General features: G+C 37.9%; 3 protein-coding genes across 7 annotated transcripts in view; 1 reads left to right on the top strand and 2 right to left on the bottom strand.

Moving 5' to 3' along the window:
* cbl (Cbl proto-oncogene, E3 ubiquitin protein ligase) overlaps nt 1–8,655 on the bottom strand; it is a 48,096-nt gene extending 39,441 nt beyond the window's left edge. Inside the window, exons 1-2 of the mRNA XM_055196459.2 lie at nt 7,878–8,655; nt 3,070–3,317 (exon numbers count right to left, since the gene is read on the bottom strand). Of these exons, the coding sequence (XP_055052434.1) occupies nt 3,070–3,317; nt 7,878–8,024 (395 nt within the window). The 5' untranslated portion in view covers nt 8,025–8,655. The remainder of the gene's footprint in view (nt 1–3,069; nt 3,318–7,877) is intronic.
* A 1,060-nt stretch (nt 8,656–9,715) lies between these two features.
* Nucleotides 9,716–12,626, top strand: drc12 (dynein regulatory complex subunit 12 homolog). 2 transcript variants are annotated; one of them, XM_055196457.2, is made up of 6 exons: nt 9,717–9,902; nt 10,013–10,078; nt 10,158–10,277; nt 11,133–11,225; nt 11,313–11,443; nt 11,859–12,626. In XM_055196457.2, exons 1-6 carry the CDS (start codon nt 9,782–9,784, stop codon nt 11,985–11,987), a joined length of 660 nt encoding a protein of 219 aa, XP_055052432.2. In that variant the 5' UTR covers nt 9,717–9,781; the 3' UTR covers nt 11,988–12,626. The 2 variants fall into 2 exon arrangements, with proteins under 2 accessions (XP_055052433.2, XP_055052432.2); XM_055196458.2 differs by lacking the exon at nt 11,133–11,225 and having other exon boundaries at nt 9,716–9,902.
* Nucleotides 12,627–17,576: 4,950 nt separating this feature from the next.
* The window catches only part of grik4 (glutamate receptor, ionotropic, kainate 4), a 548,585-nt gene continuing 540,250 nt past the window's right edge, over nt 17,577–25,911 (bottom strand). For 3 of the 4 annotated variants that reach the window (XM_055196452.2, XM_055196453.2, XM_055196456.2), the window contains 4 exons: nt 24,629–24,854; nt 24,159–24,287; nt 23,253–23,371; nt 17,577–19,441 (listed from right to left, as the gene is read on the bottom strand). In XM_055196452.2, coding sequence (XP_055052427.1) covers nt 19,058–19,441; nt 23,253–23,371; nt 24,159–24,287; nt 24,629–24,854 — 858 coding nt within the window. In that variant the 3' untranslated portion in view covers nt 17,577–19,057. The remainder of the gene's footprint in view (nt 19,442–23,252; nt 23,372–24,158; nt 24,288–24,628; nt 24,855–25,911) is intronic. The other variant, XM_055196455.2, reaches the window with a different exon arrangement.

Here is a 25,911-nt window from a genome sequence, read left to right as displayed (position 1 = left end):
CTCGTGGGCGGCCTTTGCTTTGTCCAGAAAAAGCAGCGAAGAACACCAGACCTTCAGTATTGACTTTTAGATTATCGCATAAAATAACCTCTGTTTTTAACAAGTCGTGAATGCATTTACTAGAAATACAAGACAAATTTTGATTTCGAAACCCATTAAAGTTGTGTTCTGAGAATACTAACTTGTTGGACAAAACGTGTAAGCGTCAAATGTTTGTTAAACACAGAGTTTATTTTTCGCGATAATCCAAAAGTCTATGAGAAAAATAAATGGGTTTTTTGCAAGAAAAACTAGTGTCCCGCCTAGTTTGGGTTAGCCTACAAAAATACGTCATCCCTGCATTACTCTATTCAAGGGAAAAACTGATTGTCATTTACATTATCATATTTATTATTCACCTGTACTAAACATCTGCAAGTAAAAAATGCTGAATACGTACAGTACTGTGCAAAAGTGTATTAAGCAACTGTGTATTAAGTTACAAACAGAAAAAACAGGAAATATGTACAAAAAAATTAAAATAATTACATTTTCAGAACTAAATGTCTTTTTTAGGCATACTCAGTGTTTAGTGTGACTTCTCTTGACACTAAACCCATCTTGAGCATTTTTTAGCAGAATGAAGTAAAAAGACTAATTTCTTTAAAATTAAAAATTAGGATTTGATTTTATTTAGGTTTAAGAGATCCTGCAGTTTCCTGCTATTGCTCAAGTGGAAGGGGAGTTTAACATAAAAACTTGACACATCAATTTACATTTTATACAGTTTTTAATACTATATATACACATTTCCTGTATTTTCTGGAGGTATTCTATTAAAGAGACTGAGAAACAATTATATATGATCACTATAACATTGCAAAAACAACAAATCTAATTCTGGCATGGTGGCCTAAGACTTTTGCACAGTACTTTACATATGTTCAAACATCATTTATTATGCACAATGAACTGCAAATACAAAATCTGCTTGAAGACTTTTATCTTTAAATAAAAAATCTTCAACAAAAAAAACCCCAGAATGTTTTATGTTTTTTCCTCACAAAAGCAAATGAAAAATAATTACACAAACCCATCTTAATTCACAAAAGTACCTCGCTTGCCATCTAAAAAACTGTTACCTTTGTCCCCATTGTTATATCTCTGCTACAGGTTATCTTTGACTTTTGAAACAATTGACAGAGGGCAATGTATAAAAAGATGTTAGGAGGACTTTATCTATGTGGAACATCAGCGCCATATCTTAACCACAACAAACAACAGCTTATTTTATGAGAGCTCACACTTGATCAAAATAAAACTATTTGTAGTTCACCAAGGTTATTTTGGACACCTAAATAAATATACAACATATAAATGCAAACGGATGCACCTGTAACTGATGATACCCTTATCTTCCATGCATTTCCTTATTGTTATAAATCCTCCTGTTATTCACACCTACAACATCAGATAAGGGGAAATAATAATCAAACTAACTCGAGAGGAAAATACTGCCATGGAAAGTCATATACGGGAAAAAGCAGCATGGTATATCTCAATTATTGCCTCAATAGGTTCGAGTTAAAGCATATGCAAATTTATCATGCATATTTAATGTTGTACTAAAGACTTAATTCAAGGCCTTTCAGAGGGTCTTTTCTTTGTGTCAGGATACACGGTCCATTGATGAAGACAAAGAGTGCAAAAACCTAAATGACAGTACCCAATTGGATGGTACTTAGCAGCTACATATTGTACACATACTATAAGTTGCTACAGTCATGTGAGTGACAGCCACAGCAGTGAATGCTGCTGAGATGGTGTATGAGAAACAGGAAGAGGAAGTGATTGTGTTAACAGGAAGAGCAGTGTCAGAAGTGTGACTGGTTTATCACAGTTAATCATTTAATTTTTCTCACTCACTTTAAACACGTCGCCCCCTCAACAACGCTAAGTACAGCTTCAGCGTCCAACACAGAAATCTTCTGAAGAATTTCTAAATCAGCTTAAAGTGGCCTTCGTCATTTAACCCCTTTTGTTTGAATACGTTTATGGTAATCCGCTTCTATGTGTATATCATTTCCAGCTTTACAGATATGCAATAAAAGTGACAATTACAGAATAACGTAAAAAGGAAAATGTGATGCTTACAATCAACTAAATCACATGGCCTCTTTAAGCTGAATGTCCCTAAAACAACCGACTGCTGGCATCCCTGAGGGAAACATGGGACATTAGATGTCAACATAAGGCATCCGCTTTTTAAATCATACTGTAGTGTCCTTCTAGGCCTAAAAATTTGTTTTTTTTCAGATTGGGTTCAGTGGTTTCAGGCCTGTAAAATGTAATTTTGTATGTTTTGCACCGTGGGGTTGCACTTGAAAAATGCAAGAGGCAGAATTCTTCAATGTTCTCTTTATAGTAACATAAAAGATTACATGTAATCTGAAAGAAAAAATATGAAGATGAACACAATGATATGTGGTAACATGTTACTTTAGAGAACTCAGCCTCGTCCAAACTCTTCCTGTTGTGCTTTTTCCTATTTGCATTACACATTGCTCTTACATCTACTCAGAGCCCAGTGTTTTAAGAAAAGCAGAAGAACCAAAGACCTTAAAGTCCACGGTCTGAACTGTGAGCAGTCACAAGCTCACCTTCATTTGCATCTTTGCTACGAGACATGAGCTTCAGCTTAGCAAAGTAACCTTTAGTCAACTTCTTTCAAGGACAGGTTTCACATGATTCGAGGCCTGACCAACCATGTTTCACTACTTCTGCTTTTGCCTCCCACGCCAAGTTAAACTAAGTTGCAGAGAAATCTGAAAAACACGAACCAGCTGAGAAGTGCTCAACAATGGCAGTTGGAGATTAAGTGTTACCCTGCTCTTGCACCTTCATTTGGTTAAAACACAGACGAGACAAACTTGCACTGCACGACAAACTCGCACTGAGTCAACTTATCTACTGATGGAAATGTTAGTAAAACAAATCAACATACATTTCTATCTGCGATGACTTAATTACCTGAAATACCAAACAATTGCAGCACCAAATTATATAAATGGTGTTTCTGTGACCCCTCACCTGGGCTGGGAATTCTCCTCAAACATTCGCTCTTTGCCGTCCTTAAACAGACTTATGGTCTGCTTGGTCTTCTTAGTCAAATTCTCCATAAAAACGCGAAAGTACTCATTGTCTCCCAGCGTTTCCATCTTGCCTTCATAGCGTGACATGATGGTGCGGAGATGCTGGTAAGTGTCTGGCAGAAGATCCAGGATGTATGGAGGACTGTTCTTCAGAGCCAGCTTGGGGTTCTGGCATAACCTCACCACCTAGGCCAGAGACAATGAGAGATGATTGAATTTGTGTAATAACAAAATATGACATAACATAAATTAAAAGTCTGCAATACCGAACTAACAGAAAACACTAGAAGCAACAATGTATGTTCCAAAAATTATGCAACATAAGCTGTTTCCATTCCCCTATTTCTATGCGCATTTTGGAGTATTGCATAAAAACAGCTGGATGGAAACGGCAAGATGTGCATGAATTCTGAATATGCACATAAAAACCCAATGCGCTCAAATGAGTCAGATAATCTTGTTTATACGTTAAGAAACCATACGCATGAACTACAATGGAAACACTAACCGAATAAATCCATAGATGTGCTTAAAAAAAGTCATGTGATTTTGCGCGTTGGACAGCATAACTGGACTAACCAGCTTACAGAACTCATTGCACAGCATCTAAAATGCGGTTTTGGATGTTCTGAAATGAATAGATAAAGTCTATCATCTCAATGGTTTGGTCATTTTACTTTACAGGACTGCCTTGACTATCAACTTAAACAGCAGGAATCCACAACCGAAAGCAGATAACAGGTGTATAGTGTTTTGTCTGCATGCTCTGAGGTGATTATACACGAAAATGGCTAAATACAGTGGCTTTATGCTCTTCTTATCGATATTTAGCACCAGTTTATCAGGAAGTGACGATTTTTCTCTCTTCAGCTCATTGGACGGAAACGCTGCTTTATTTGCAAATGTTTAATGTTACAATTATGCACATATGTTTAATATGCAACTTTGTATGGAAACGTAGCCGTTTTAAACTAGAGATAAGTTGCTTTATTAATTTGAGCTAAATTAATTTAAGTTAAAGTGGACATTTTACAATACTTTTTTAATATGTCAAATAAATCTTTGGTTTCCCAAGGGTGCATTTGTAAAGTTCTAGCTCAAAATATCATATAGATAATTTATTATAGCATGTTAAAATTGCCACTTTATTTGTGTGAGCAAAAATGTGCCATTTTTGGGTGTGCCCTTTCAAATGAAAATGTCTGGATCTCTGCACTAAATGGCAGAGCCAGGGTTGGATAGTGCAGATTAAGGGGCGGTATTATCCCCTTCTGACATCACAAAGGGAGCCGGATTTCAATGACCTTTTTTTACATGCTTGCAGAAAATGGTTTACCAAAACTAAGTTACTGTTTTTTTTCCCCACATTTTCTAGGTTGATAGAAGCACTGGACACCCAATTATAGCACTTAAACATGGAAAAAGTCCAATTTTTATGATATGTCCCCTTTAACTGACAGAATACACCAAGAATACATAAATCAAAGCTAGTCTAAATATAGATCTCCCAGGCCAAATAAGAGATTTACACTAAAGATAAAGATCATGAGAATCTGATACTTTCATTAAGATTCACATTCTGTTTGGTCTATGTTAGCCTGTTAGCACAGAAGCCAACAAACTCTGTACAAATATTTTGACTCAAATACTCTTTATAATTCTCTAAAGACACATTAAGTTGACTGACGATGAAGAAAACAGAATTTTAAACTAAATCCATATCCTCTGTGGACCAACGTTTTGCAAGCTTTGTCCTACAGTATGATAAGTGTGAGGGGGGAAATTAAAACGGTTTTAAAATATACACAATCCTTTTCAGGCCAAACAACAAAGAAATTCCACCGAAAAATCAGGCCAAAGCATTTTTGGGAACAACAAATCCTGATAACCTTCTTTGTAGAAAACTACATGGTATGCAATAAGTACACAAGGAGCTACCACAAATCTTTGTTTGATCAAGCACAACTAGTCCCCCTCTATTTCTCTTTTTTATTATTTTACATTTATTTTGGTGTGCAAGTGTGTTAGTATATGTTAACGATCTGCAAAGTTATAAATGCCAAAGTCTACGGTAACACAAGTTACTGAAATCGCTTTTCTTGGACTACAATGAACAACATAAGGATTTTAACTAAGAGTTTACTTCCATAACGGGTTGATGTGCACATTACGCTTTTATCTCCTGTAAGTAATGCTTGGTGAGCTGATCTTCCAAACATGGTAAGGAGCGTCACATTTCCATCACACATTTGAGATATTTGGCTAATCACAACGCACCGGATAGCTGGCCAATCCGAGCACACCATGCTTTTCAGAACGATGAACTTTGTACAAATTGACTCGTTTCAGAAAGGTGGGGCATAAAGGAGCAACAATAATGTACAGTATGTGAAAAATTATGTTTTTGAACAATAAACCACATTGCATTACACCAAAAAGTTATTTTTAGCAACGTCATTTTACAAAACAGACTAGTTTGATTAGAAAGTTAAACTATTTCCAATGCCATCACAACATCGCACGGCCCAACTACTTATTGCCTTGAAGCTTTTGGAAATCTTTCAAGAAGAAACATCCCTCCCTTCAAATAAATCACCATGATTAAGTGCATGCTTGTAGTTCACCAAACACTTCATTAGTCAAACTGCTTAATGGTTAGGTGACAATAACTTCGGCTTTAATTTAGACATAATGCTTCAGCGCTGTCTGAACTAAAACAAAGCATCATCTTTTGAATCATCAATTAAGACGTGGGTGGGAAATTTGAGGAAACGGGAATCTGCTCAGATGTCCCCACCACTCCAGCAGTTTGGGAAGGTCTACGCGGGGCGAGAACCTGTCCCAGCTCTACCGCTGCATGCAGCTGCTCGGGGGGCTTGTGGCTACTCTTATCTATTATGTCTTAAGCACACAGCCAGCTGTGATTGGGGGGGTGGGGTAAGCCAATGACATCACTGTAGGGTCACTATACAGTCTGTGCTGTAAAGACTCTGGCCCTCGTGCACCCCAAGTATTAGTTACCGTAGTACTGTCAGCCAAGAGATAAGACAGCGGCGTCAAGATGGCCTGAGAATTATCAGCGAGCATGCATGCGTCTACGCGTCCGTGTGCAGACGTGCATTCGTGATGGCTTCTGGTGATAGTTTGCATTTCGATAAAAGAATCCCAAAGTGCAAAGCGAGGGAGATTTTCCCTGTTAAAGCTAGTTGCTGGGAATTTACTTTCTAGTACATTCGATTAAATGTTTACAGGAGATTTACTGCATGGGACTAAATATGTAACATGAAAAGTTCATAGTGGATAATAAATAACCAAGTCTGGATAAGCTTGGTGAATGCATAAGACCTATAAAAAATGTATTTTGGCAAATGTTTTTGGGAACTGAGGTTGACACATTTATTATAAAGAAAACCTCTACAGAAAGGAAATACTGAGCAATCATTGCATGGCTTTCAGTGGTTACCACTGTAAACTTCAACCCTAGTATGTTATTTAGCAAAAACGAGGAGATTCACAGGGAGACGAACACAGTGTGATATGTCACATGTGCACTAACCAAACTATCCCATATGAAACTAAGCAAATAGGAAGTTGCAAGATCAGGAAGCACGCCTCTCTTCACAGGAATAATTGTCTTTCTTTGTTAAACATACGTTGTTAAGCAAAGTAAATGTGACTGCAAATATCTGCGCATTTCATCATGTAATAAACTGAACAAAATGACTTCTCTCTGTGACAGATGTGACTGCAGTCTTTCGCTCATGTATCAGTGTAAACATCACAGGAAGTTTGAGGTCAGTAACCACAACTTTTTCCATGAACTGCAGCTTTAACTGTTGTATTGTGAGGCAGCAAAAAACAGATGTTCCCCTAACCGTTTTTAAATAGGTTATTTACCCAATTATTTGTATTCTTGCTTACATTAATTACGTGTGAAATAAACACATAGTGCCTAGCAGCTATATCCATACCTGATCATAAGACCACTCCTGCTCGGGCAGATGTGCACCGAAGCAGCACACAACATGTTGTTACTAATTAAGCTGCAAGGTTTTTAAAGTGCACATTAAAATTGAAATGAATAGTAAACAAAACATTAAACTTCAACAACATTGTGACACCTTCTAGTTATCTAATAACTACATATAAACATAAGATCACAAGTAAAACTGCACAGGCAAATGAGCAGTAGTTGAGGGCAGCTCAATTGACTGTCCACCATCCACGTCTACACTGAGTAATAGCAAATTAACTAACTGACTGACCATAGACTCAACCAGTATGACGTTGGTTGTTTAACACATATAGATACCTTTGAGTTTTTGTTGGCATCCTTAGAGCCAGAAAAGTCACACTTAGATCGAAATAACGTTACCCAAACCATTCCTACCCTTTTCACAATATACATTTTACTTGCAAAGTAATGATACAAGCTATTCAGCTAACACAACTAGCACAGGACCCATGTTCACCATTCCTGCTAGACTAGTGGGGGTGTACGGGTACCAGAAATGACCTACTCTCCAAAACTGATTTCAAGTCTATTCCCAAGTTTATGACATTTTAGTTTATTATGCCGTAACCCCTTCAGCTAGTTGTCTTAGCTGAGCTGCCGTGCCATATTGCATTAGAAATCATCGGTGCAGGCCATCCGGCTAAGCTAACAAGAGACCGTGTCTGCTAGCTACAGTACATCGCATCTCTCGGATCCTTCATCTACTGTATCTCGCCTGATCAATTCACCACCTTGTCCATGAATTTCCAGCATTTCTCCACCGTCTTTTTGTCCACGGCTCCGGGCTGGTGATGGGAGTGATGGAGGTGATGGTGAGGCTGAAAAGCGTCCTTCATCATGCCAATAAGCCCCCCACCTTTCTTCAGATTTCCTGCCATATTCGGCTCCACAAAAGACGGCCAGAGCGACGCGCCTTTGCTTTCTTTTCGCAGTCAAAATATGAGTTAAATCGGACACCCCCCGGTGAGGACAGCGCCCGAGTCCGGTTCGGTTCGAGCGAGGGTCCGTCAAGGGGGGGAGAGGAGCTTTATCGATACAAGACTCCCATTAAATTCCCCGTGCAGGAAACCGCCGCTTCGCAGACTGTTTTACACGCGGCTAAAGCGAATCGCGCAACGGCGTCGGTTAGGAATAAAACGTAAAAATCCGTTTTACGGGCGAGTGCCTGGACGTAGAGGAACAACTGCGTTCAAAACGACACCCCGTGCGTGATGTTCCTTTTTCCTGCAGCTCGCTTTCTCTCTCTCTCTCTATGCACTTCTTGCAACGGGAAGTTCAGGGTGAACAAGAAAAGAGCCCCCAAGTCTATGAGGGGGGCATAAACGGGAAAAGCGATCGTTCACGCTAATGAAAAACAACGCAGAGCGATTTTCTTTACATAAAAAAATATCTTTCAGATCATGCGGCAGGGGGAATAAGATAAATAAATATATTAGGGAAATAAACACCGCCTTCTATCTCCCCCTCCCGTGCTCGTGTGTGATTACTCTTCCTGTTCATCCTCTTCCGCCTGTGAGACCTCGCCCTCTTCTCTCACATTTCTCCGCCCCGTCCTCGCCCCTCATGTGTACGCGGCTTATGAATATTAATGAAGGTACGTAACTGGACGCTCTAGGAAGGCAGGGTAGGAAGGTAACCAAGCAACATCAGCGTGATAATTAATATTCATGAGTACAGCTTTTGGCCACCTTTTGGTTAAAATAATTAATTATGCAAATGTTTATTACACGAATAAGCATTTAAAAGGGGTGATAATTAAATATATATATATTTTCTAAAATGTTATGAGCCGATAAGAGTTTTAGAATGTGATCCACATTAGTTTTTTTTCTTCAGATTTGTAGCCCTGTTTTGGTGACCATAAACATTTTAGATAAACATTTCATTAAATTTATTACTATGGTTTTTACGTAAATGTATGTTTATTTCACTTTTGTATATGCCTACTGTTATTGTATCATATTGCAATTTGGTGAATATTTCACTGTTTATGTTTGTTCTTATATTTTATCCTGCAATAAAAGTTAAACTGTTTGAACAATATCCATTTATTTATGTGGCAAGTTCTGGTAAAACGATAATCCAATATTTTTGTTCTAAAACCCACAACATGTCTGTCAGTTAATTTTACAAGTAGCCTATTTATTCTTATGAACAAAAATGTTAATGCTTTTGCAACAAAGCATTGCGTTAGCAACGCAATCATCATGTGGCCGATAAACAGGAAACAACAATAGCCTACTGATAAAAAGTTTACCTTTATTGCAAAAGTTTAGTCGATTTGAATAAAAGCGTCTGTCAAATGCAAAAATATAAATGAAAATCTACCCACGTTATTTGCTTAAAATAAGTTATTTATTATTGAGAGTGACAGATCTTTATGTCACATTCTTCTGAATGAAAAGAAAAAAATTCTCTTTAACAAATATGAACAATTGAAAGGGCTTTACAACACCGCGAAGCGCTTAGCAACGGTACACACCTCCAGGCAACAAGCCTGTAACATGCTGCAATGCGGTTTACGTAGAACAATACGTAGCACAATTAAAATTTAAATTGCGGAGGGCTGATTGGCTAGCCCCCCACTGGCCCCGCCCACGCTACCAGGCGGCTTTGTGTACACAATTCGGACTCAATGAATCTTTTCCTTCTGTTCCAGGGATGCAGCTCTAAATTCTCCACAACATGCCGCCAAAGAAAAAAAGGGAAAGCGAACAGCAAAAAGGAAAAGTCCAAAAAAAGTACACCAGAGAAAGGTATTGAATGCTTAAGCTTAATTAATGCTTGAGCTAATTTATTTTATTAATTTATTTGCTCAGGTACTATTTGACTGGCATAACATTATGTTTTCTCTAACTATACACAGATGATGGACTTACAGAAAAGTACAAGAGAAGTGTCCTAGATGTGGCTGTCCTAAAAGAACATCTTGGTAAGACAAATATACCATCTTTTATTTGATTTTCTCAATCAAGAAAACCATAAACATAAAAATTACTTACATTTTTCAGCACTAAGGACCAATGTAGCGCGTCAGGCAACTACAGACAGAGATGACTTGAAAAATCAAATAAGAGATCTGGAACAAGTGCGTACTCAAGAAAGATCAGACATGAAGGACATCACTGCAGGTCTGTATAAACTGCTATAATTTATCCAAGTATATTGATATACCAGTCATATGTTTTGAGTATAAATCCGTATCTTTTGAAAATACTCTGCAATAGTAAAAAAAGAAAAAAATATTTTTTAAAGGGGACATATCATGAAAATCTGTCTTTTTCCATGTTTACGTGCTATAATTGTGTCCCCTGTACTTGTATCAAACTAGACAATAAATTAGTTTAGGTAAACTTTCTCTGCAAGCATGTGAAATAATAGGTTATTGAAATATAGCTCCCCCTGTGATGTCAGAAGGGGATAATACCCCCCTTATTCTGCACTATCCAACCATGGCAGTCATTTAGTGCATAGAGAAAGAGAGAGAGAGAAAGAGATTTGAGAAAGCACAATTGAGTTTCAATTTCAACAAACCATCATCAGTGTTTGCATTTCATCAGCTCCTTTGCATTTAAAAGGACACAACCAAAAACTGCACATTTTCGCTCACACCTAAAGTGGCAATTTTAACATGTTATAATTAATTATCTGTGGGGTATTTTGAGCAAAAACTTCACATATGTACTCTGGGGACACCAAAGATTTATTTTACATTTTAAAAAGTGTTGTGAAATGTCCCCTTTAATTCAAAGTGAACATCATTATGTTTAATAACAGCAACCCTGTTTAATAAAAGATATCAAACAGCATGAAACATAAATAAGAACCAGCTGTGAGCACCATGCAGCATAATAGCTTTGTCAATTTTGATTTGTCATATAAACCAAAGCTCAGACACTGGAACAATTCTTTTTATAATAATAATAATGTATATTTTAATAAATTGATACATTAAAATGATTACTAACACCACATACTGCATGAAGTTCTCAATCGTCAATATAAATCCATGGAAACCGACCTGCAGACTAAAGTAAACAGGCTTGAGGAGCGTGTGGACTTACTTCAGACAGAGCTGGGTGAGTTTCGGCTCATCATTGCCAGTTTAAGCAAACACGTGCTCTCCAATGACACGCTGATGACAGACACAACCTTTGTATGATTAGCCAAGTGTCAGGTTGAATTAAAGTCAGAGAGAGAAGAACGGGAGAAGAGCGAAGCAGAGAAAGATGCCATCATTTCTGACCTCCAATATAAACTGGACAGCATGGAGAGCGAGTGTGAGAAGATCCTGCACGTGAGTGATTTGAAATTCAGAGCGTTGCTCTTTAAGTGATTAAGTGAAATATCAGTGCTGTGTCAGGATAGCTATTATATGCTTGAATGGATGACACGTTTTTATGAACTCGTGCACAATGCTTAGCTCAAAATTGCTTGGTGGCATTTTAAATGACATAATAATCTGCCTCACTGAAATGAGTTTAATTAATATAATATAAGTAAACAAATGAAACAGACTGTTAATTAAAGTGTTAACAAATCTAATTGCCAGCCACAAGGTTATTTGCTTAAGCATTTAGTATTTTAGCTTAGACCATCTGCACCTCTAAATACTTGTGCCAGATGGCAAGACATGCACCATTTAATAAACTGCTTCTTATTTAATGTTGAGTACATTTTTTTATTAATTGGTGTCTATTGGTTTGGCCCAGGGCTGTCTGGACAGTTTGCTTTCCCAGCTCGCTGAGACCCGGTTGCATTGGGAGGAGCAGAGTACAGTCATTCATCAGGAGGTCAAAGATACGCTTATTGACTTCGGGATAAACCCACTTCTCATATGAACAATTCAGTTCCCCTGTTGAAAGACTAGCATTTTAGCATGGGTTGGGAACCAGTAAAATCAGGCTGGTGCTGGCTATACCACAATCATATACAATCATAAAGTAGCACTCTTTATTAGCCAGATTAATAAGGACCAATAGAGCAGATGTGAACATTTACATCTGTTTCCTATAAAAAGAAAAACTTCTTTAAGTTAAAATAAGAAAGAAAGAAAAAAAGAAGGATATGCTTTTCCAGTTTTATTATCCCCTTGAGAATGAATAGTTTCTGTTACTCTTACAAAATGTCGGAAAGCACAGTCAAATCTGTTCTTTAATATTGTGAATTATGAACCTTTGTGAACATTTTGGTTCCTGATAAAGCAGATCATTCATCATAGAGGAACACTATGTTCTTCATTCTACCAAATTAATCTTTCCCCTATCTGTAGCGGTTTGTACATTGTCTGACACCACCTGACATGTGGTTTTACATTACTAATATCAAAGATCATAATCCACTCAACAGTGCAGCTGACTTGTTAACCAGCAGATGTCTCTATTGGCCTATTTTTCCTGATGCTCTTCCAAATGGTCAATATTTTGTAATTTATCATCATATTTAAATGCAAAATGCTTTAAATAAAATAATCAAATGACTCTGTAGAATTTTTTAGTATCATACAGAATTAAACAGCTGTTGATTTCAAGACATGAGGATCCACAGTAATTTTAAAGGGATTGTTTACCCACAAAGGAAAAATCTGTCATTATTTACTCACCGTCGTGCTGTTTTAAACTTATATGTGTTTCTTTATTGAGTTTATTTTGTTAAACACAGGCCACACACGTCCTAAAGTGAAGCTAAAACCATAGGCTTTTATCGATCGCCCCCTAGTGGCTGGCTGCGGTACAAGTCATAAACCCCGCCCTCTCCATGTAAACGAAAGGAGAGTAAGCCAAACTTAAAGGAATATTCCAATTTCAGAAAAAAATCCTGAAAATTTACTCACATGTCATCCAAGTTGTTTATGCCTTTCTTTGTTTAGTAGAAAAGAATTTTTTTTTTTTAAGAAAACATTTCAGGAATTTTCTCAGACTTTATTATTGGACCACAGTCATTCTGTTTCCAGACTCGGACTGCTTGCTGCCATACTGCTACTCAAACTAGATATGGTCTGAATTGGACGTCCATGGAAGTTCTTTAAGTTTATCGCTTAACCAATCAGAATCATGAAGTTTGACAATGACGTTGTTTTATTATCTCTGTTAAAGTACAAATATCTCTGTATTGTAATGTGTGAGCAGAGCGGCTTAGGAACTCCTTGCTGAGTTTCTACTGAGTGAACTGCTTCAGTAAAATTTCTTTTATTAATTTCATCTCTGACTTCTGGTCTTCATTTATCATCACTGTTCATCAGGTCTTAACTGTAATTCCTCTACATTTAAATTGCAGTTTCAACGCAGCTTCAAAGGGCTCTAAACTATCCCAACCGAGACATAAGAGTCTTATATAGCAAAACGATCGTCATTTTCGGCAAGACAAAAATAAAAAAATAGTACTTATAAAAGGACACTACACTTTAAAAAAATATATGCTAATTTTCCAGCTCCCCTAGAGTTAAACATTTGATTTTTACCGTTTTGGAATCCATTCAGCTGATCTCTGGGTCTGGTGGTACCATTTTTAGCATAGCTTAACATAATCCATTAAATCTGATAAGTAGCATCGCGCTAAAAATAACCAAAGAGTTTCAATATTTTTTCTATTTACAACTTCACTCTTCTGTAGTTACATCGTTTACTAAGACTGACGGAGAATTAAAAGTTGTGATTTTCTAGGCAGATATGTCTAGGAACTATACTCTCAAACTGGCGTAATAATCAAGGACTTTGCTGTCGTAACATGGCTGCAGCAGGCGCAATGATATTACGCAGCCTGAAAATAGTCCCCAGCTATTGACCATAACCAAGGGAACTATTTTTGGGCAGTTCGTAATATCACTATGCCTACTGCAGCCATGTTACAGCAGCAAAGTCCTTGATGATTACGCCAGAATGAGAGTATAGTTCCTAGACATATCTGCCTAGAAAATTGCAACTTTTAATTTTCCGTCGGTCTTAATACACGATGTAACTACAGAAGAGTCAAGTTTTAAATAGGACATTTTTTCTTTGGTTATTTTTAGCGCGATGCTAATGGTCTAATCAGATCAATGGATTGTGCTAATGCTAAAAGTGGTACCGCCAGACCCAGAGATCAGCTGAATGGATTCCAAAAAGGTACAAATCTAATGTTTAACTGGAAAATGAGCATATTGTCAAAAAAGTGGAGTGTCCCTTTAAGTTGGTTATTAAGATGCTATTAAAACAGGGTGTGGCTCCACCTCATGATCACTACTACACATACTCCTCTTTTTGAGATATTTTGGCTTCATTTTTATGGAGATGCGTCATTCATCCTTTTTTTTTTTTTTTTACAAAAGAAGATATTCTGATAAATAATAATAACCACACAGTTGATGGTACCCACTGACTTCGAAGTCAATGGGTATCGTCAAGCCAATGGGTAACTGTATGGTTACCATCATTTATCATCTTCTTTTGTGTTTAACAGAATAAGAAACACACAGGTTTAAAACAACATGAAAGTAAACCGTGTTCAAAAAAGGTTTCAAAATCATTTTTAGGGGAACTATCCCTTTAAGTGTCATAAATAAGTTCAGAAACTCTCTAAACATTTTGAATCCCCTCAATCAACCACTAGGAAGCTTCTTCATTATATCATTGAATTTTCTTTTCTATTCATGGAAAGACATTTTTTTGTGTGTGGCAGCAAGCCTATTGCTCATCTGGCTGGCAGGCGATCAATGTATCTCAGCATGAGAACAATCAATCAGAGGGTGAATAAAGGGAAGACAGACCAAAGCAAACAAAGAAAGACTTCATAACATTTAAATCTGTAATATTGAGATAGTTGTCCTGTCAATTAAAGCTCTGCCTGAGAAGAAAAAAAGCAACATAAACATGACATGATCATTACCTGCACTCATGTACAGTAATATCACTTCCACTGTAAAACAAAGATGAGCAAAAATAGATTTTCAACCAGTCTATATGTACAAACAATTATATATCTGCTGTACATAAATGTATTATATGTGTATGTTGTCATGAAGAGTGTATCAACAGAGGCAAAACTATTGCTGCTGGACAAATAAAAAACCAGCTGAGACTCCAGAAGGAATTAAAGTCAGAGATGCAATTTCGTCCTATGGAAGCAGGTTAGAGTTGAATTAAAAAATAAATGGGTTGAAGAAGTGAAGTATGCCGGGAGATACAGGCCTGGCCCTTAGGGATGCATCTAGACTGATTGGGCTGTAAGCTTTGCCCATCTCAAAACTAAATCCTGTCGTCGGCCATGACATTTCGGTCCCTCTGCAATTCACACTCATTACTAACAAATTGTCATAGAGCTGGACAAATAGTGTCAGGGCCACCATGGATTTTAAATAGATCTCTATGATTTAAAGATCTGCAAATGTTTGTCAGCTTTCTTAATTTTAGGAGCTGTATGACTTGAGGTCAATTAATTGAGGGCATCACATGCATAGAAATGTTTCTTGGACCAAATATTCATAGACAAGTATGTAAATTTAGCAGAAAAACACATTTGTAATGTTTTTATAAAATATTAACTTAACACCTTCTACATCTCCCATTGGAAAAAAATGGTAACACTTTACAGTAAGGTTGCATATGTTAAGTAAGGGATATGTATAGGCAGCAGATTGTTATCGCAGAAATAAACCCCGACAGTCAGGTCTTGGTTCACACTGAACGGGTTATTTATTGATAACAACGCGTGCCTGTAAATTATCCCGCTTTTTACACAGCTATATACCTCACAAGTAAGGTAAGCAACATTAAATATTGAATTCAAATATTTTTTAGCTAATTTTTAACAAATGCAGACCTTCCGTGAGGAAAACCCATTTTTTAATCAGTTTTAGGAAAGACAAGACATTCAAATGTCATAAACACACTATTTAGTTTAATCATTTGTAAATATAATGTCATATATGTTATTAAAAGACACATGTATATTTAATTTATGTGTAATATTAAAATGTACCTGTCCAAATGATTTGGAGCATCCAGGTTACTGTTTGTTGTCAGTTTTGAGCGGTTGTTTTCAGGGAATAACAAACCTGCAAATGTCGCGACTGGCCAATCAGAATCAAGCATTCCAACGAGCTGTGTAATAACAATGCATTAGCTATACTTGAGCTAACAATCAGCAAATTTTAGCGTTATAGTGCATTAACTAATGTTAAAATGTATCACTTTTGCTCCTGTATAGCTCAGCATTGCGTGAGCAGCACAAAAGGTCATGGGTTCAAGCTTATGGAACACACATGCTGATAAAAAATGTTGTGCTTTGTAATGCACTGTAGGTTGTTTTGAATAAAAGCATCATGCCAAATGCATAAATGTAATGTAAAAACTTGAACTAGGATAAATAAATGTTGTAAAAGTACTGAACATTGGTAGTTCAAGTTAGCCAATGCCTTAAAGGCGGGGTGCATTATCTCTGAAAGCCAATGTTGACATTTAAAATCACCTAAACAAACACGCCCCTACCCCATTAGTATCTGGACCTTCATTTAATGGACTCGCCCCACACATACGCAACCCAGGCAATGATGTTAGTTCGTAGACACGCCCCTACGAACTAACTATGTTTTGGTAGTCGACCCGACTCCCTTTTCCAAAGTGTTTTTTCACCCCATGCACCCCGCCTTTAACTAATGTGACCAAATACAACCTTATTGTAAAGTGTTACCGAAAAACATAGCCCCTCGTACAAAACTTGTTGAGCCAGCCAGCATGCTTTGTGCCACACTGTTTAGAGGGAAATCAACCAACTAATGGCTTATAGTTGTCTCTGCTTAATAAACCAGAATAGGAGAAAGTATTTTAGCATGAGAAACAAATTTGACACTTGTATATATAGCACCATAATCGTGACATAAAGCATTCCTTCCTAGTAACAGATTTCATACTTGACAAAATTCCTTTGCCATTGCTTGCATCCTAATGGCCACCCTAATTTAAAGAAGCATTTGAAACATTTCTGTAAAAGCGGTCACTTTTCACTTCAAGCAATAACTGTCTCCCCTAATGTTTTCTTTCTTTCTTTGCTAATACTGTTTAAGCTTTCTCGAATGTTTCTCTGTCTTTAAAGCAGATCTGTGGCTGATTCACCACACACAGTAAATGTGCAACATCTTGAGGTCGACCCCAATAAGTTGCCTGTGCACTTTTGCAATTCTGTGCATTCAGAGAAAACCCACCTGCACGCTTTGAAATTGTTTATCAGATGCCTGAGACGCACACACGCACGCACACGCACGCACACACACACACACACACACACACACACAAACGCACACACACACACACACACACACACACACACACACACACACACACACATGCATGCCCGCACGCATCTGTTCTCAACAACAGTATTTACTTGTGCACAAAAAAAAAAACTACAAGAACAAACATAATCTTTTATCTAAATCTTCAAGAACAAAGTCAACCTTTCACAAAACTGAACACAATGCCATTTATTTTGGTCAGGCACTAACACTGTATTGAAATATAATGTAGAAATGAATTTAGTTCAATAGAAATGCACAGAAAAATCAACATGGGTATTAATGGCGAAGGCAATTTATTACAATTTGGTGCTGTAAGTTGATGATAACATCATGCCCAATAAAATAAACTTCATTTTGGTATCCAAATTCTGCTTTAGATGTATTATGCTTAAAAAAAAGCTGATTTAAAGGGTGTTCACTAAATGTCTCTCTTTAAAAATAGCACATAATAAAAAATAAAAGTTGCTGTTTTCAAACTAATAAAATCAAAAAAATGCAGCATGAAGTTAAAACAACTTGATTTGCAAGTCAAAAACTACTATTTTAAGTTAGTTGACATAACTTAAATTGTTAAGTTAAAGTAACAAAAATATATGTTGACTGGACAAAAATGCTGCATTTTTTACTGTGTAGGTAATGAGATGTTATATAACATAAGAAATACCTGAATGTATCTACTTCTGCTATGGCACGTCTAGATGAAATGACCCTGCTGGTATATGGTTGACTTATTTTTATGTTGGACCTCAGAAATGCTGATAATATCATTTTCACTCATGCTATGTCTCCTCTCTTCAAGTGTTGTTCAACAGCTTGCAGAAAAGCACTTGTATCTCCAAATGTTTTGCTGGAATGGCAAAACAAGCGAACTTTAACAATGGGAGCGTAATCTCTACTTTTACATAACCTTTCAGATCCAAGGAGTGTAAATAATATGCCTCTGAAACAAACCAAAAAAAAAGAACAAAAAAAAGGTGTAGAACAAACAGAAAATGTGTATTTTGAGTGTCTTTGACAAAACAAACAGCAAATAAAAAATTATTCTAGTGTTTCCCATTCAGTAGCATCTAAAACCCTCTTACATGCACATCAAACATTCAGAAACATGTCAAAAACCTTTTTAATAGAATATCACTATTATAAAAAACAGATCATAGTCGGTTTCGTGTAATGGTAATTTCCCTCGGGCCCATGAGACGGCACTGGCACAAATGAATACAAAGTATTTTGGCACTTTAAAAAAATTTCTGTTGACCAATAGTGGATCGAGTCTCCGTATCTGTCCGCAGTACGCGCGCTCCGTCCGTGGTGTGAAAAAATAAACCGGTGTAAGGTAATAGCAACTGTGTAGTGGTATCACAACAAAAAGAGGAATAATTTAAAAATAAACCAATAGCACAGTAAGACAAATATACTGCATAGTTCAAAGCCACCCTGCTGTTTGTCCCAAAGGCAGTTCATGAGCAGAGAGCTGTACAGAGATCAGTCGCAGGTCCATGCCTGAATCGAGCAACCTGCGAGTTCTTTCGCGAGACTCTTTCATCGGTGGGGAATGTAGCATGAGTCCGATTTCTAAACGCCCCCGGTCCAGCAATGTCTACATTTGACGGCGGCCCGCCAGATGGCCAAGGTTCAAAGAGGTTATTCGTGTTCTCCGCTGTTGGTCCCTTTATCCCACTCTACACTCTCCTCACTGTGGGTGGGGGACGCTCCGGGGGGACCGACTGGGCGCACGCGGATGCCCTGGAAGCGCCGGCACTCGGGGCAGATGCGAATGTGGCTGCACCCCCGTGCCACCAAGGCGGCCTCCTGTGCCAGTCTGTGGGAGAGGGGTTCGGGCAGACCCGTGCCTGTGCACAGCTTGCCATTGCTGAGGCTCGCTGCCGCCGCCCTCGCCCGTCGCTCGTCCAGGGGCATGGGCTGCGGTTGCAGCACGCTGGCGCCTCGTCTGCGCCGTAACTGCAGGCTGTCTTGACACAGTACGATGCCTTGAAGCTCTCGTAACATCTCCTCGCACACAGACAGCTGTGAGGCATAGACACAGGGAGGAAGAGAGAGAAAAAGAGAGAAAGAAAGAAAGAGAGGCCGAGGTGGCTCACTGACACACTGCACACAGGGGGTGGCAGGCAGCACAGCCAGAACATTGCTTAAAATAACACTGGGCTATATTGGGTGGTGGCTGTTTACCTGAAACAACCTGAAGCAGCACGTAGTTATTATCCCTCAGATTTTAATTTGATTTTTTTTAATCTGTACTAAGACAAACTGATCAATTATGTAGGAGCTCGGTTGTTTAAGTCATTCTCTGTATGTGGTGCCTTTTCTCTTGACTTCAAACTAGAGATAACAATGGTTTTGTATATAAATGAGCTTGAATTACGTTCTTCAACATTATGTTTTCTGTCTGTTTCATGGTTTGATAGACATGCATATATGTAATACAGTATATATGCAGCTTTGAAAAGTTAACTTAATTAACAAAACCCTGTAAAGGTTATAGCACTATCTTTTTATCTCTTGTCCCATTCACACACATGCCAAAATACCATGGGAAATCGATTCAAATATAAAGCTTAAAGCATGTTAGAAATAGGTTTTGAATAAAAATTCAAGATCAGCAGTGAACCTAAAAAACTATTTCAAAACATCATAGATCCACAGCTAATTTAGCCTGCTGGGTACCAACCTGTTAGACAAGTGTTGGTTTTAAATCAGTTATTCATTTGCAAGTACAGAACGTTTTAGCTTCAAACTTTCAAACAAAAATAACTGCATGTAATGTATTTTTAAAAAAGCCCACACTGTCACACTCCATTACCATTCTAAAACGCACCAAATGAGCCTTAACCAGTTTTTTTCTGAACAATATAAATATATTGTTTGGATCATGAGCATGTCCTGAGGTTATAAAGGCAATGCATACAGAGAATGACAGTTTTTGGGAGCTGTAGTGTATAACAGGTCTTTGGTTGGTCCCCACCAACCATCCATATTGGATATAGTATGCAAACAGAGATGATTACTAGGGACTCAGGAAAGGACAAATTATTGCCTAAACAAGGCCTGATGTTTGAACCATGAGCCATGCTAGTTTTAAGGTGCCACACACATGCACAAATGCACCACAAACACACACATTGGACCTCATTTATGAAACGCGCGCAGAATGATTTTGTGTGTAAATCGTTTTGCCATAAATGTTCGAATTCAAAAAAATGTACGTATTTTCAAAATGTACACCTGCTCCCTACTACGTGTAAATGGTGCTTAATGCTGCGTTTACACCAGCCACGGTAGAGGCGTCAAGCGCGAGTGATTTCAATGTTGAGGCAATGTAAAGACGTGTTGGCGCGCATCTGGAGGTCTTGCGGCACGAATGAGGCATTTAGAGTAGACGCGATTCCACCTTGGTCGCGTGAATGACGTGAATTGAGCGTTGCTGCGGGAAACGCGCGAGTTGAAAAATCTGAACTTTGGCGGAAAAACTAGGGATGCTCCGATCGATCGGCCGATAAGGCTTGCTATGATTCTCAATGAATTACAGTGAAATGCCGCTACATTCAAAAGCCAGGGGGCGCTCTCGTGCAGAAACTCAAATTGCGCTGTAGACGAAAAACAATACACTGTGTCACATGCAGCTGTGACACGAATCTCCAGGAAATGGCTTAAGAATATTTATATTGCTGTTCTTCAAACCTTTTCAGGTATTTTCGTGATAATAAAGAATATGTATAACGATTATCTTTGACGAGTGTTGCTTTTTCAAATGCATGTTATAACCAATTCAAACTAATAGCGATTTCAGATCGATAAGGACTTACTGATCAAAAGCCGTAGTACATGAAATAGCTGTGAATAAGATCGGCTGTCCGAAGCAGAATAGTGATCGATCACGTATTTTCAGTGGATATCGGCATTGATCGGAGCACCCATAGCGTTAACCAATCAGGAGCTTGCTCTAGTAGTGACGTGATCACATGAAGCAAGCGGAGTTGCAGAAGCCCCTCCCATGACATGAATTTCCACGTGAATGTCTCAATGACTAGAATTTCACGCGCGGCTTTAACGCACGAATGAAGAGAGTACACTCAAAATGTTCAAGCGTCCAACTACGTGCAGTAAACGCGAATTTGACGCCTCAAACACGTCTTGTCTGAACCCACAGTTAACATTAAAGCGTTCTGTATACTGATGACACTGCATTTGATGAACTATGTATCATAATGACATTTCACGAGTTATTTTGCCCTGTCTTTTTTTCTATTTTTTAATCTTTAACTTTGGGAAAAACGCAAAGCTCATCACTGTCTTTTTTTACACAGCCGTCCAATCACAGTAGAGGAGGGCCGGGATAAACACTACATTGATCAACCATCATACTTGTACAACTCAAGAATGTTAAAGGAACAGTATGTAAGAAATTTATATCAATTAATCATAAAATGGCCTTGATATGTCACTAGACATTAAGAAATCATTTTCATTTCAAATACTTATATCACTAACAACAGTGGTCCGGCCAGGATATTGTCATTTAAAAAATGGAGTTGGAGCCCCCAACTGATGTTTATGTTGTCATTTTGTGTATTGGCCACCAGTTCTATGATTGCAGTACCAGTTTTGGCCACAAGTTTAGTGATTGCAATACCAGTTTTGGCCACAATCCTACATACTGTTTCTTTAATATTAATGGGTATTGCATTTAGTAATTTTCTTCATCATAATAAGATACTAGTAACATGCAACTGTCATTGGATGTTCCACAACACAGCAACAAACACGTCTCCAGACTAATGCGCAGTGCTTCCAAAGCGCTCTCAAGTGTCACCATGCTGGTCGTTTTCAGAAGAGCACCAATTATTATTTCAGCTTGCTTAAAACGCTTTGGTGGACACCATTGAGTTCATTGGCATGTACAGTATGTAGCCTATTAGTCTCTTATGCATTTATGCAATTTATTGTAGCCGAACCAGAGAATGGAGTCCAAAGGATTACAGCATTCCTAGAAACGTAATTTGTGTAGCTGTAGTCCATAGGCGGGGATTATGCTAATTGTGTATGAGCATGCATGGGCGCCCTGTTTACAAATGATTGGAATTCATTAACATACACACATTTTACTATCAAATATGACGTTTATGAAATATTTGTGAATCCAGAAAGGTTTCGCGAAGGTCTGTTTTACGAGGTATTCATGAATGAGGCCCATTACTTCTAATACACACATACACAAATGAAATGTAAACCACAGTTAAGTCATTTTCTGGAGTGAAGTCTGTTCTGTAAAAACCTACACTGTGCCGCATATTTTTTTAATCTAATGTGAAAACAAGCACACATTTACTATCAGTTTTTAACATTCAGTCTCACTTCGCACATATCCATACACACAAATTATACTTTGTTGTGCATTTACTCACAAATGAACATTAATAAACTGTATTACTAAGACAAACACATCATGCAGTTACACCCTCCAAAAAAATAGCCACGCCTTGGGTTCTACTGAAACATGCCGAAATTTTTATTAAGTAAAAATCACAGTGTTTTTCAAAATTTGAAACAATTCAATCTGACACACACACACACAACTATAAGAAAAACACAAAAACAATTAAAATTCCATTCCATTAAAGTTGTATGAAGTTAAAAATCTGTCTGGCACCTTTAGTAAGTATCTACTGTATAGTGACAGTGAAGGCCTGTGTAGATCAGTTTGAGGTCTTATGTGCTGGTTGTATGGTTCAGTATTAGAGGGGAGGGGGGTTCAGGGAGCAAGGCGGGCGGGCGGGGAGAGGGACAGAAAACAGAGGCAGGTAAAATAGCCCTCTCTCACCTCTGTTCCTGGCGTATGACGCATCATCCATACAAACTCTAGCACCGCCATGAAGATGGCCACCAGAAGACCACACACCAGCACCACGAAAATCCCACCAATGTTCTCCATGCCTAGACCTACAAAGAAAGGTTTTGTAGCACTGGTATCACAGGAGGCGCAATGATATTACTCAGTGCCCGAAAATAGTCCCCTGCTATTGAAAGGCACTACTTTCAGGCGCTCATTATCATTGCGCCCCCTGCAGCCATGTTACAGCAGCAAAGTAGCCATATCTGCCTAGAAAATCACAACTTTTAATTTTCCGTCAGTCTTAGTACACGATGTAACTGCAGAAGAGTCAAGTTTTAAATAGGAAAAATATCAATTCTCTTTGGTTATGTTTTAGCGCAATGCTAATGGTCTAATCAGATTCAATGGATTGTGCTAAGCTATGCTAAAAGGGGTACCGCCAGACCCGGAGATCAGCTGAATGGATTCCAAAATGGTAAAAATCAAATGTTTATCTCTCGGGGAGCTGGAAAATGAGCATATTTTCAAAAAAAGTAGAGTGTCCCTTTAATTCAACCCCATTGTCAGATTTTTTGCTTGTTTTTAAAAAAATTAAAATAAATTTTTAATAAAATTTACTTAAATTTGATATTTTTGGTCTAAAAACTATACTTACTTTCTTTTTGCTCATCAAGAAAATACATCTTAATTTAAGAATTTTTTGATATTTGTACTAAAAACAAGACAAAAATACTAAGTAAGAAAGTCATTTTTTGCAGTGTATGGCATTTTCATCACAAAGGGGTTCAATCTCAGGGAACACACATACGGATAAAATCTATGGCTTTAATGCACTGCAGGTCGCTTTGAATAAAAGCGTTTCTCAAATGTCTAAATGTCGGTAAGGTGTTTCACCTTTGGCTCGATGGTCCTCCTCTTTTGGACACTTGCCACCATCCCACCATTTCCTCTTAAGTATCTCCAAGCGGTTATCCTCCTGTAGTTTAAGTATGGCCAGATCGAACTCATCTCTGTAGACCGAGCCTGAACAACCAAAAATATCCATCTTAGAGCTGAATATATAACAACCCCCCATTCATTTTGCTTATTGTAAACTAAACAACTGTCCCATTCATCATGTCGATTAATCAGTACGCTATGGATTCTTCTGCATAGCTTGGCTAAAATCAATTTCAGTGTAATTTACATGCAGTCAATGGATTCCTTTTAATCTCAGCTAGCACAGATTCATGCATACATTTCTATGCAGATTTTACAAACTGAACTTGCAACCTAAAGCAGAGTTGGAAGTCATCTAATACAAGTCTATAATCAAAGTCCACATATAAAGCCTTTATAGTGAGTGATTTGGCTCTCTCTCCTACCCAGAGGCATGCCAATGCCATAGCCTTTGGTATCAAGCAGGCCTCCGATCTGGGTGAGATTGCAGTTGCGCTGGCGATAATACTCATTCATGGTGCTCTCCAGTAGGTAGGCGTAATTGGAGTTGAGCACTCTTGCGATGCCCTCCTCTGTGCTCTTCACAAATACACTGGGCTGCTTGGAGTACATGAAGTTCCACATGCGTTGGTAAGTCTGGTAGCGTGAGTTCTAACCGGAAACAGGACATAAAATATTAGATCTCGTATTGATTTTTCTTAAACAAAACATAAATCGAAGGTAAATTTGAAATATATTTTTTGTGATTTACTGTTACATAAACCCATCCAACATAACGCAAAGAACATTCTGTGAAAATATAACCTTGATATCTTTAATATTGACTGAGTAAAGTCATGTCAAAGATTGAAATGAAAGGGATAGACAAAAATAAATTTTGGTCCAAAAAAAAAATTACGACTTTATTCAGCATTGTCTTCTCTTCTGCGTCTGTTGTGAAGCACATGCCCGAGACTAAAATCACGTGACTGCAGTGATGTGTATGACGTGTTATCCTCAGGGATGTTTGCAAAGTTTTTTTTTCAAACTTACAGCGTGCGTCTCCCTCAGACTTTAAACAAAGCCCCTGCGCACAAAATAAAACAGCTGGGGCGCACCAGATAACACGTCAGCCGCGTCACTGCAATCACGTGACTTTAGTCTCGTGCATGCACTTCACAATAGAAGACAATGCTGAATAAAGTCGTATTTTTTATTTTTGGACCAAAATGTATTTTTGATGCTTCAACACATTCTAACTGACCCACTTATGGACTACTTTAATGATGTTTTTATTACCTTTCTGGACATGGACAGTTAACCGTACATAGATTTTCAATGAAGGGTCAACAAGCTCTCGGACTAAATATAAAACATCTTAAACTGTGTTCCGAAGATGAACGGAGGTCTTACGAGTTTGGAACGACACGAGCGTAAATCATTAATGACATTATTTTCATTTTTGCTTGTAAAATTAGTGATTTAAATCAAACATTAATGCTGCATTATGAAACCTTAGCCTGGACAGGGTCACAAATAGTTTTACAATATTACAAATATAAAAATATATATTAGCATTTTTATATTAAATAAATGTATGGAAAATTCATTCTCAAAAATAATGCTCTCTAAAGTTTGCTTCCTTATACACACAAAAAGCAAACAGGCCACCTCTGCTACTTGCTTCTTAACTCGCAGCCAATGGTCCTGACAGCCAATCACTAGAGCT

This window comes from Misgurnus anguillicaudatus, chromosome 24 (assembly GCF_027580225.2).
Source record: "Misgurnus anguillicaudatus chromosome 24, ASM2758022v2, whole genome shotgun sequence".
In the NCBI taxonomy this organism is placed as follows: Eukaryota; Metazoa; Chordata; class Actinopteri; order Cypriniformes; family Cobitidae; genus Misgurnus; species Misgurnus anguillicaudatus.
Note: the sequence above shows the minus strand (reverse complement) of the source record. Positions and strands in the feature narration are given on the sequence as shown.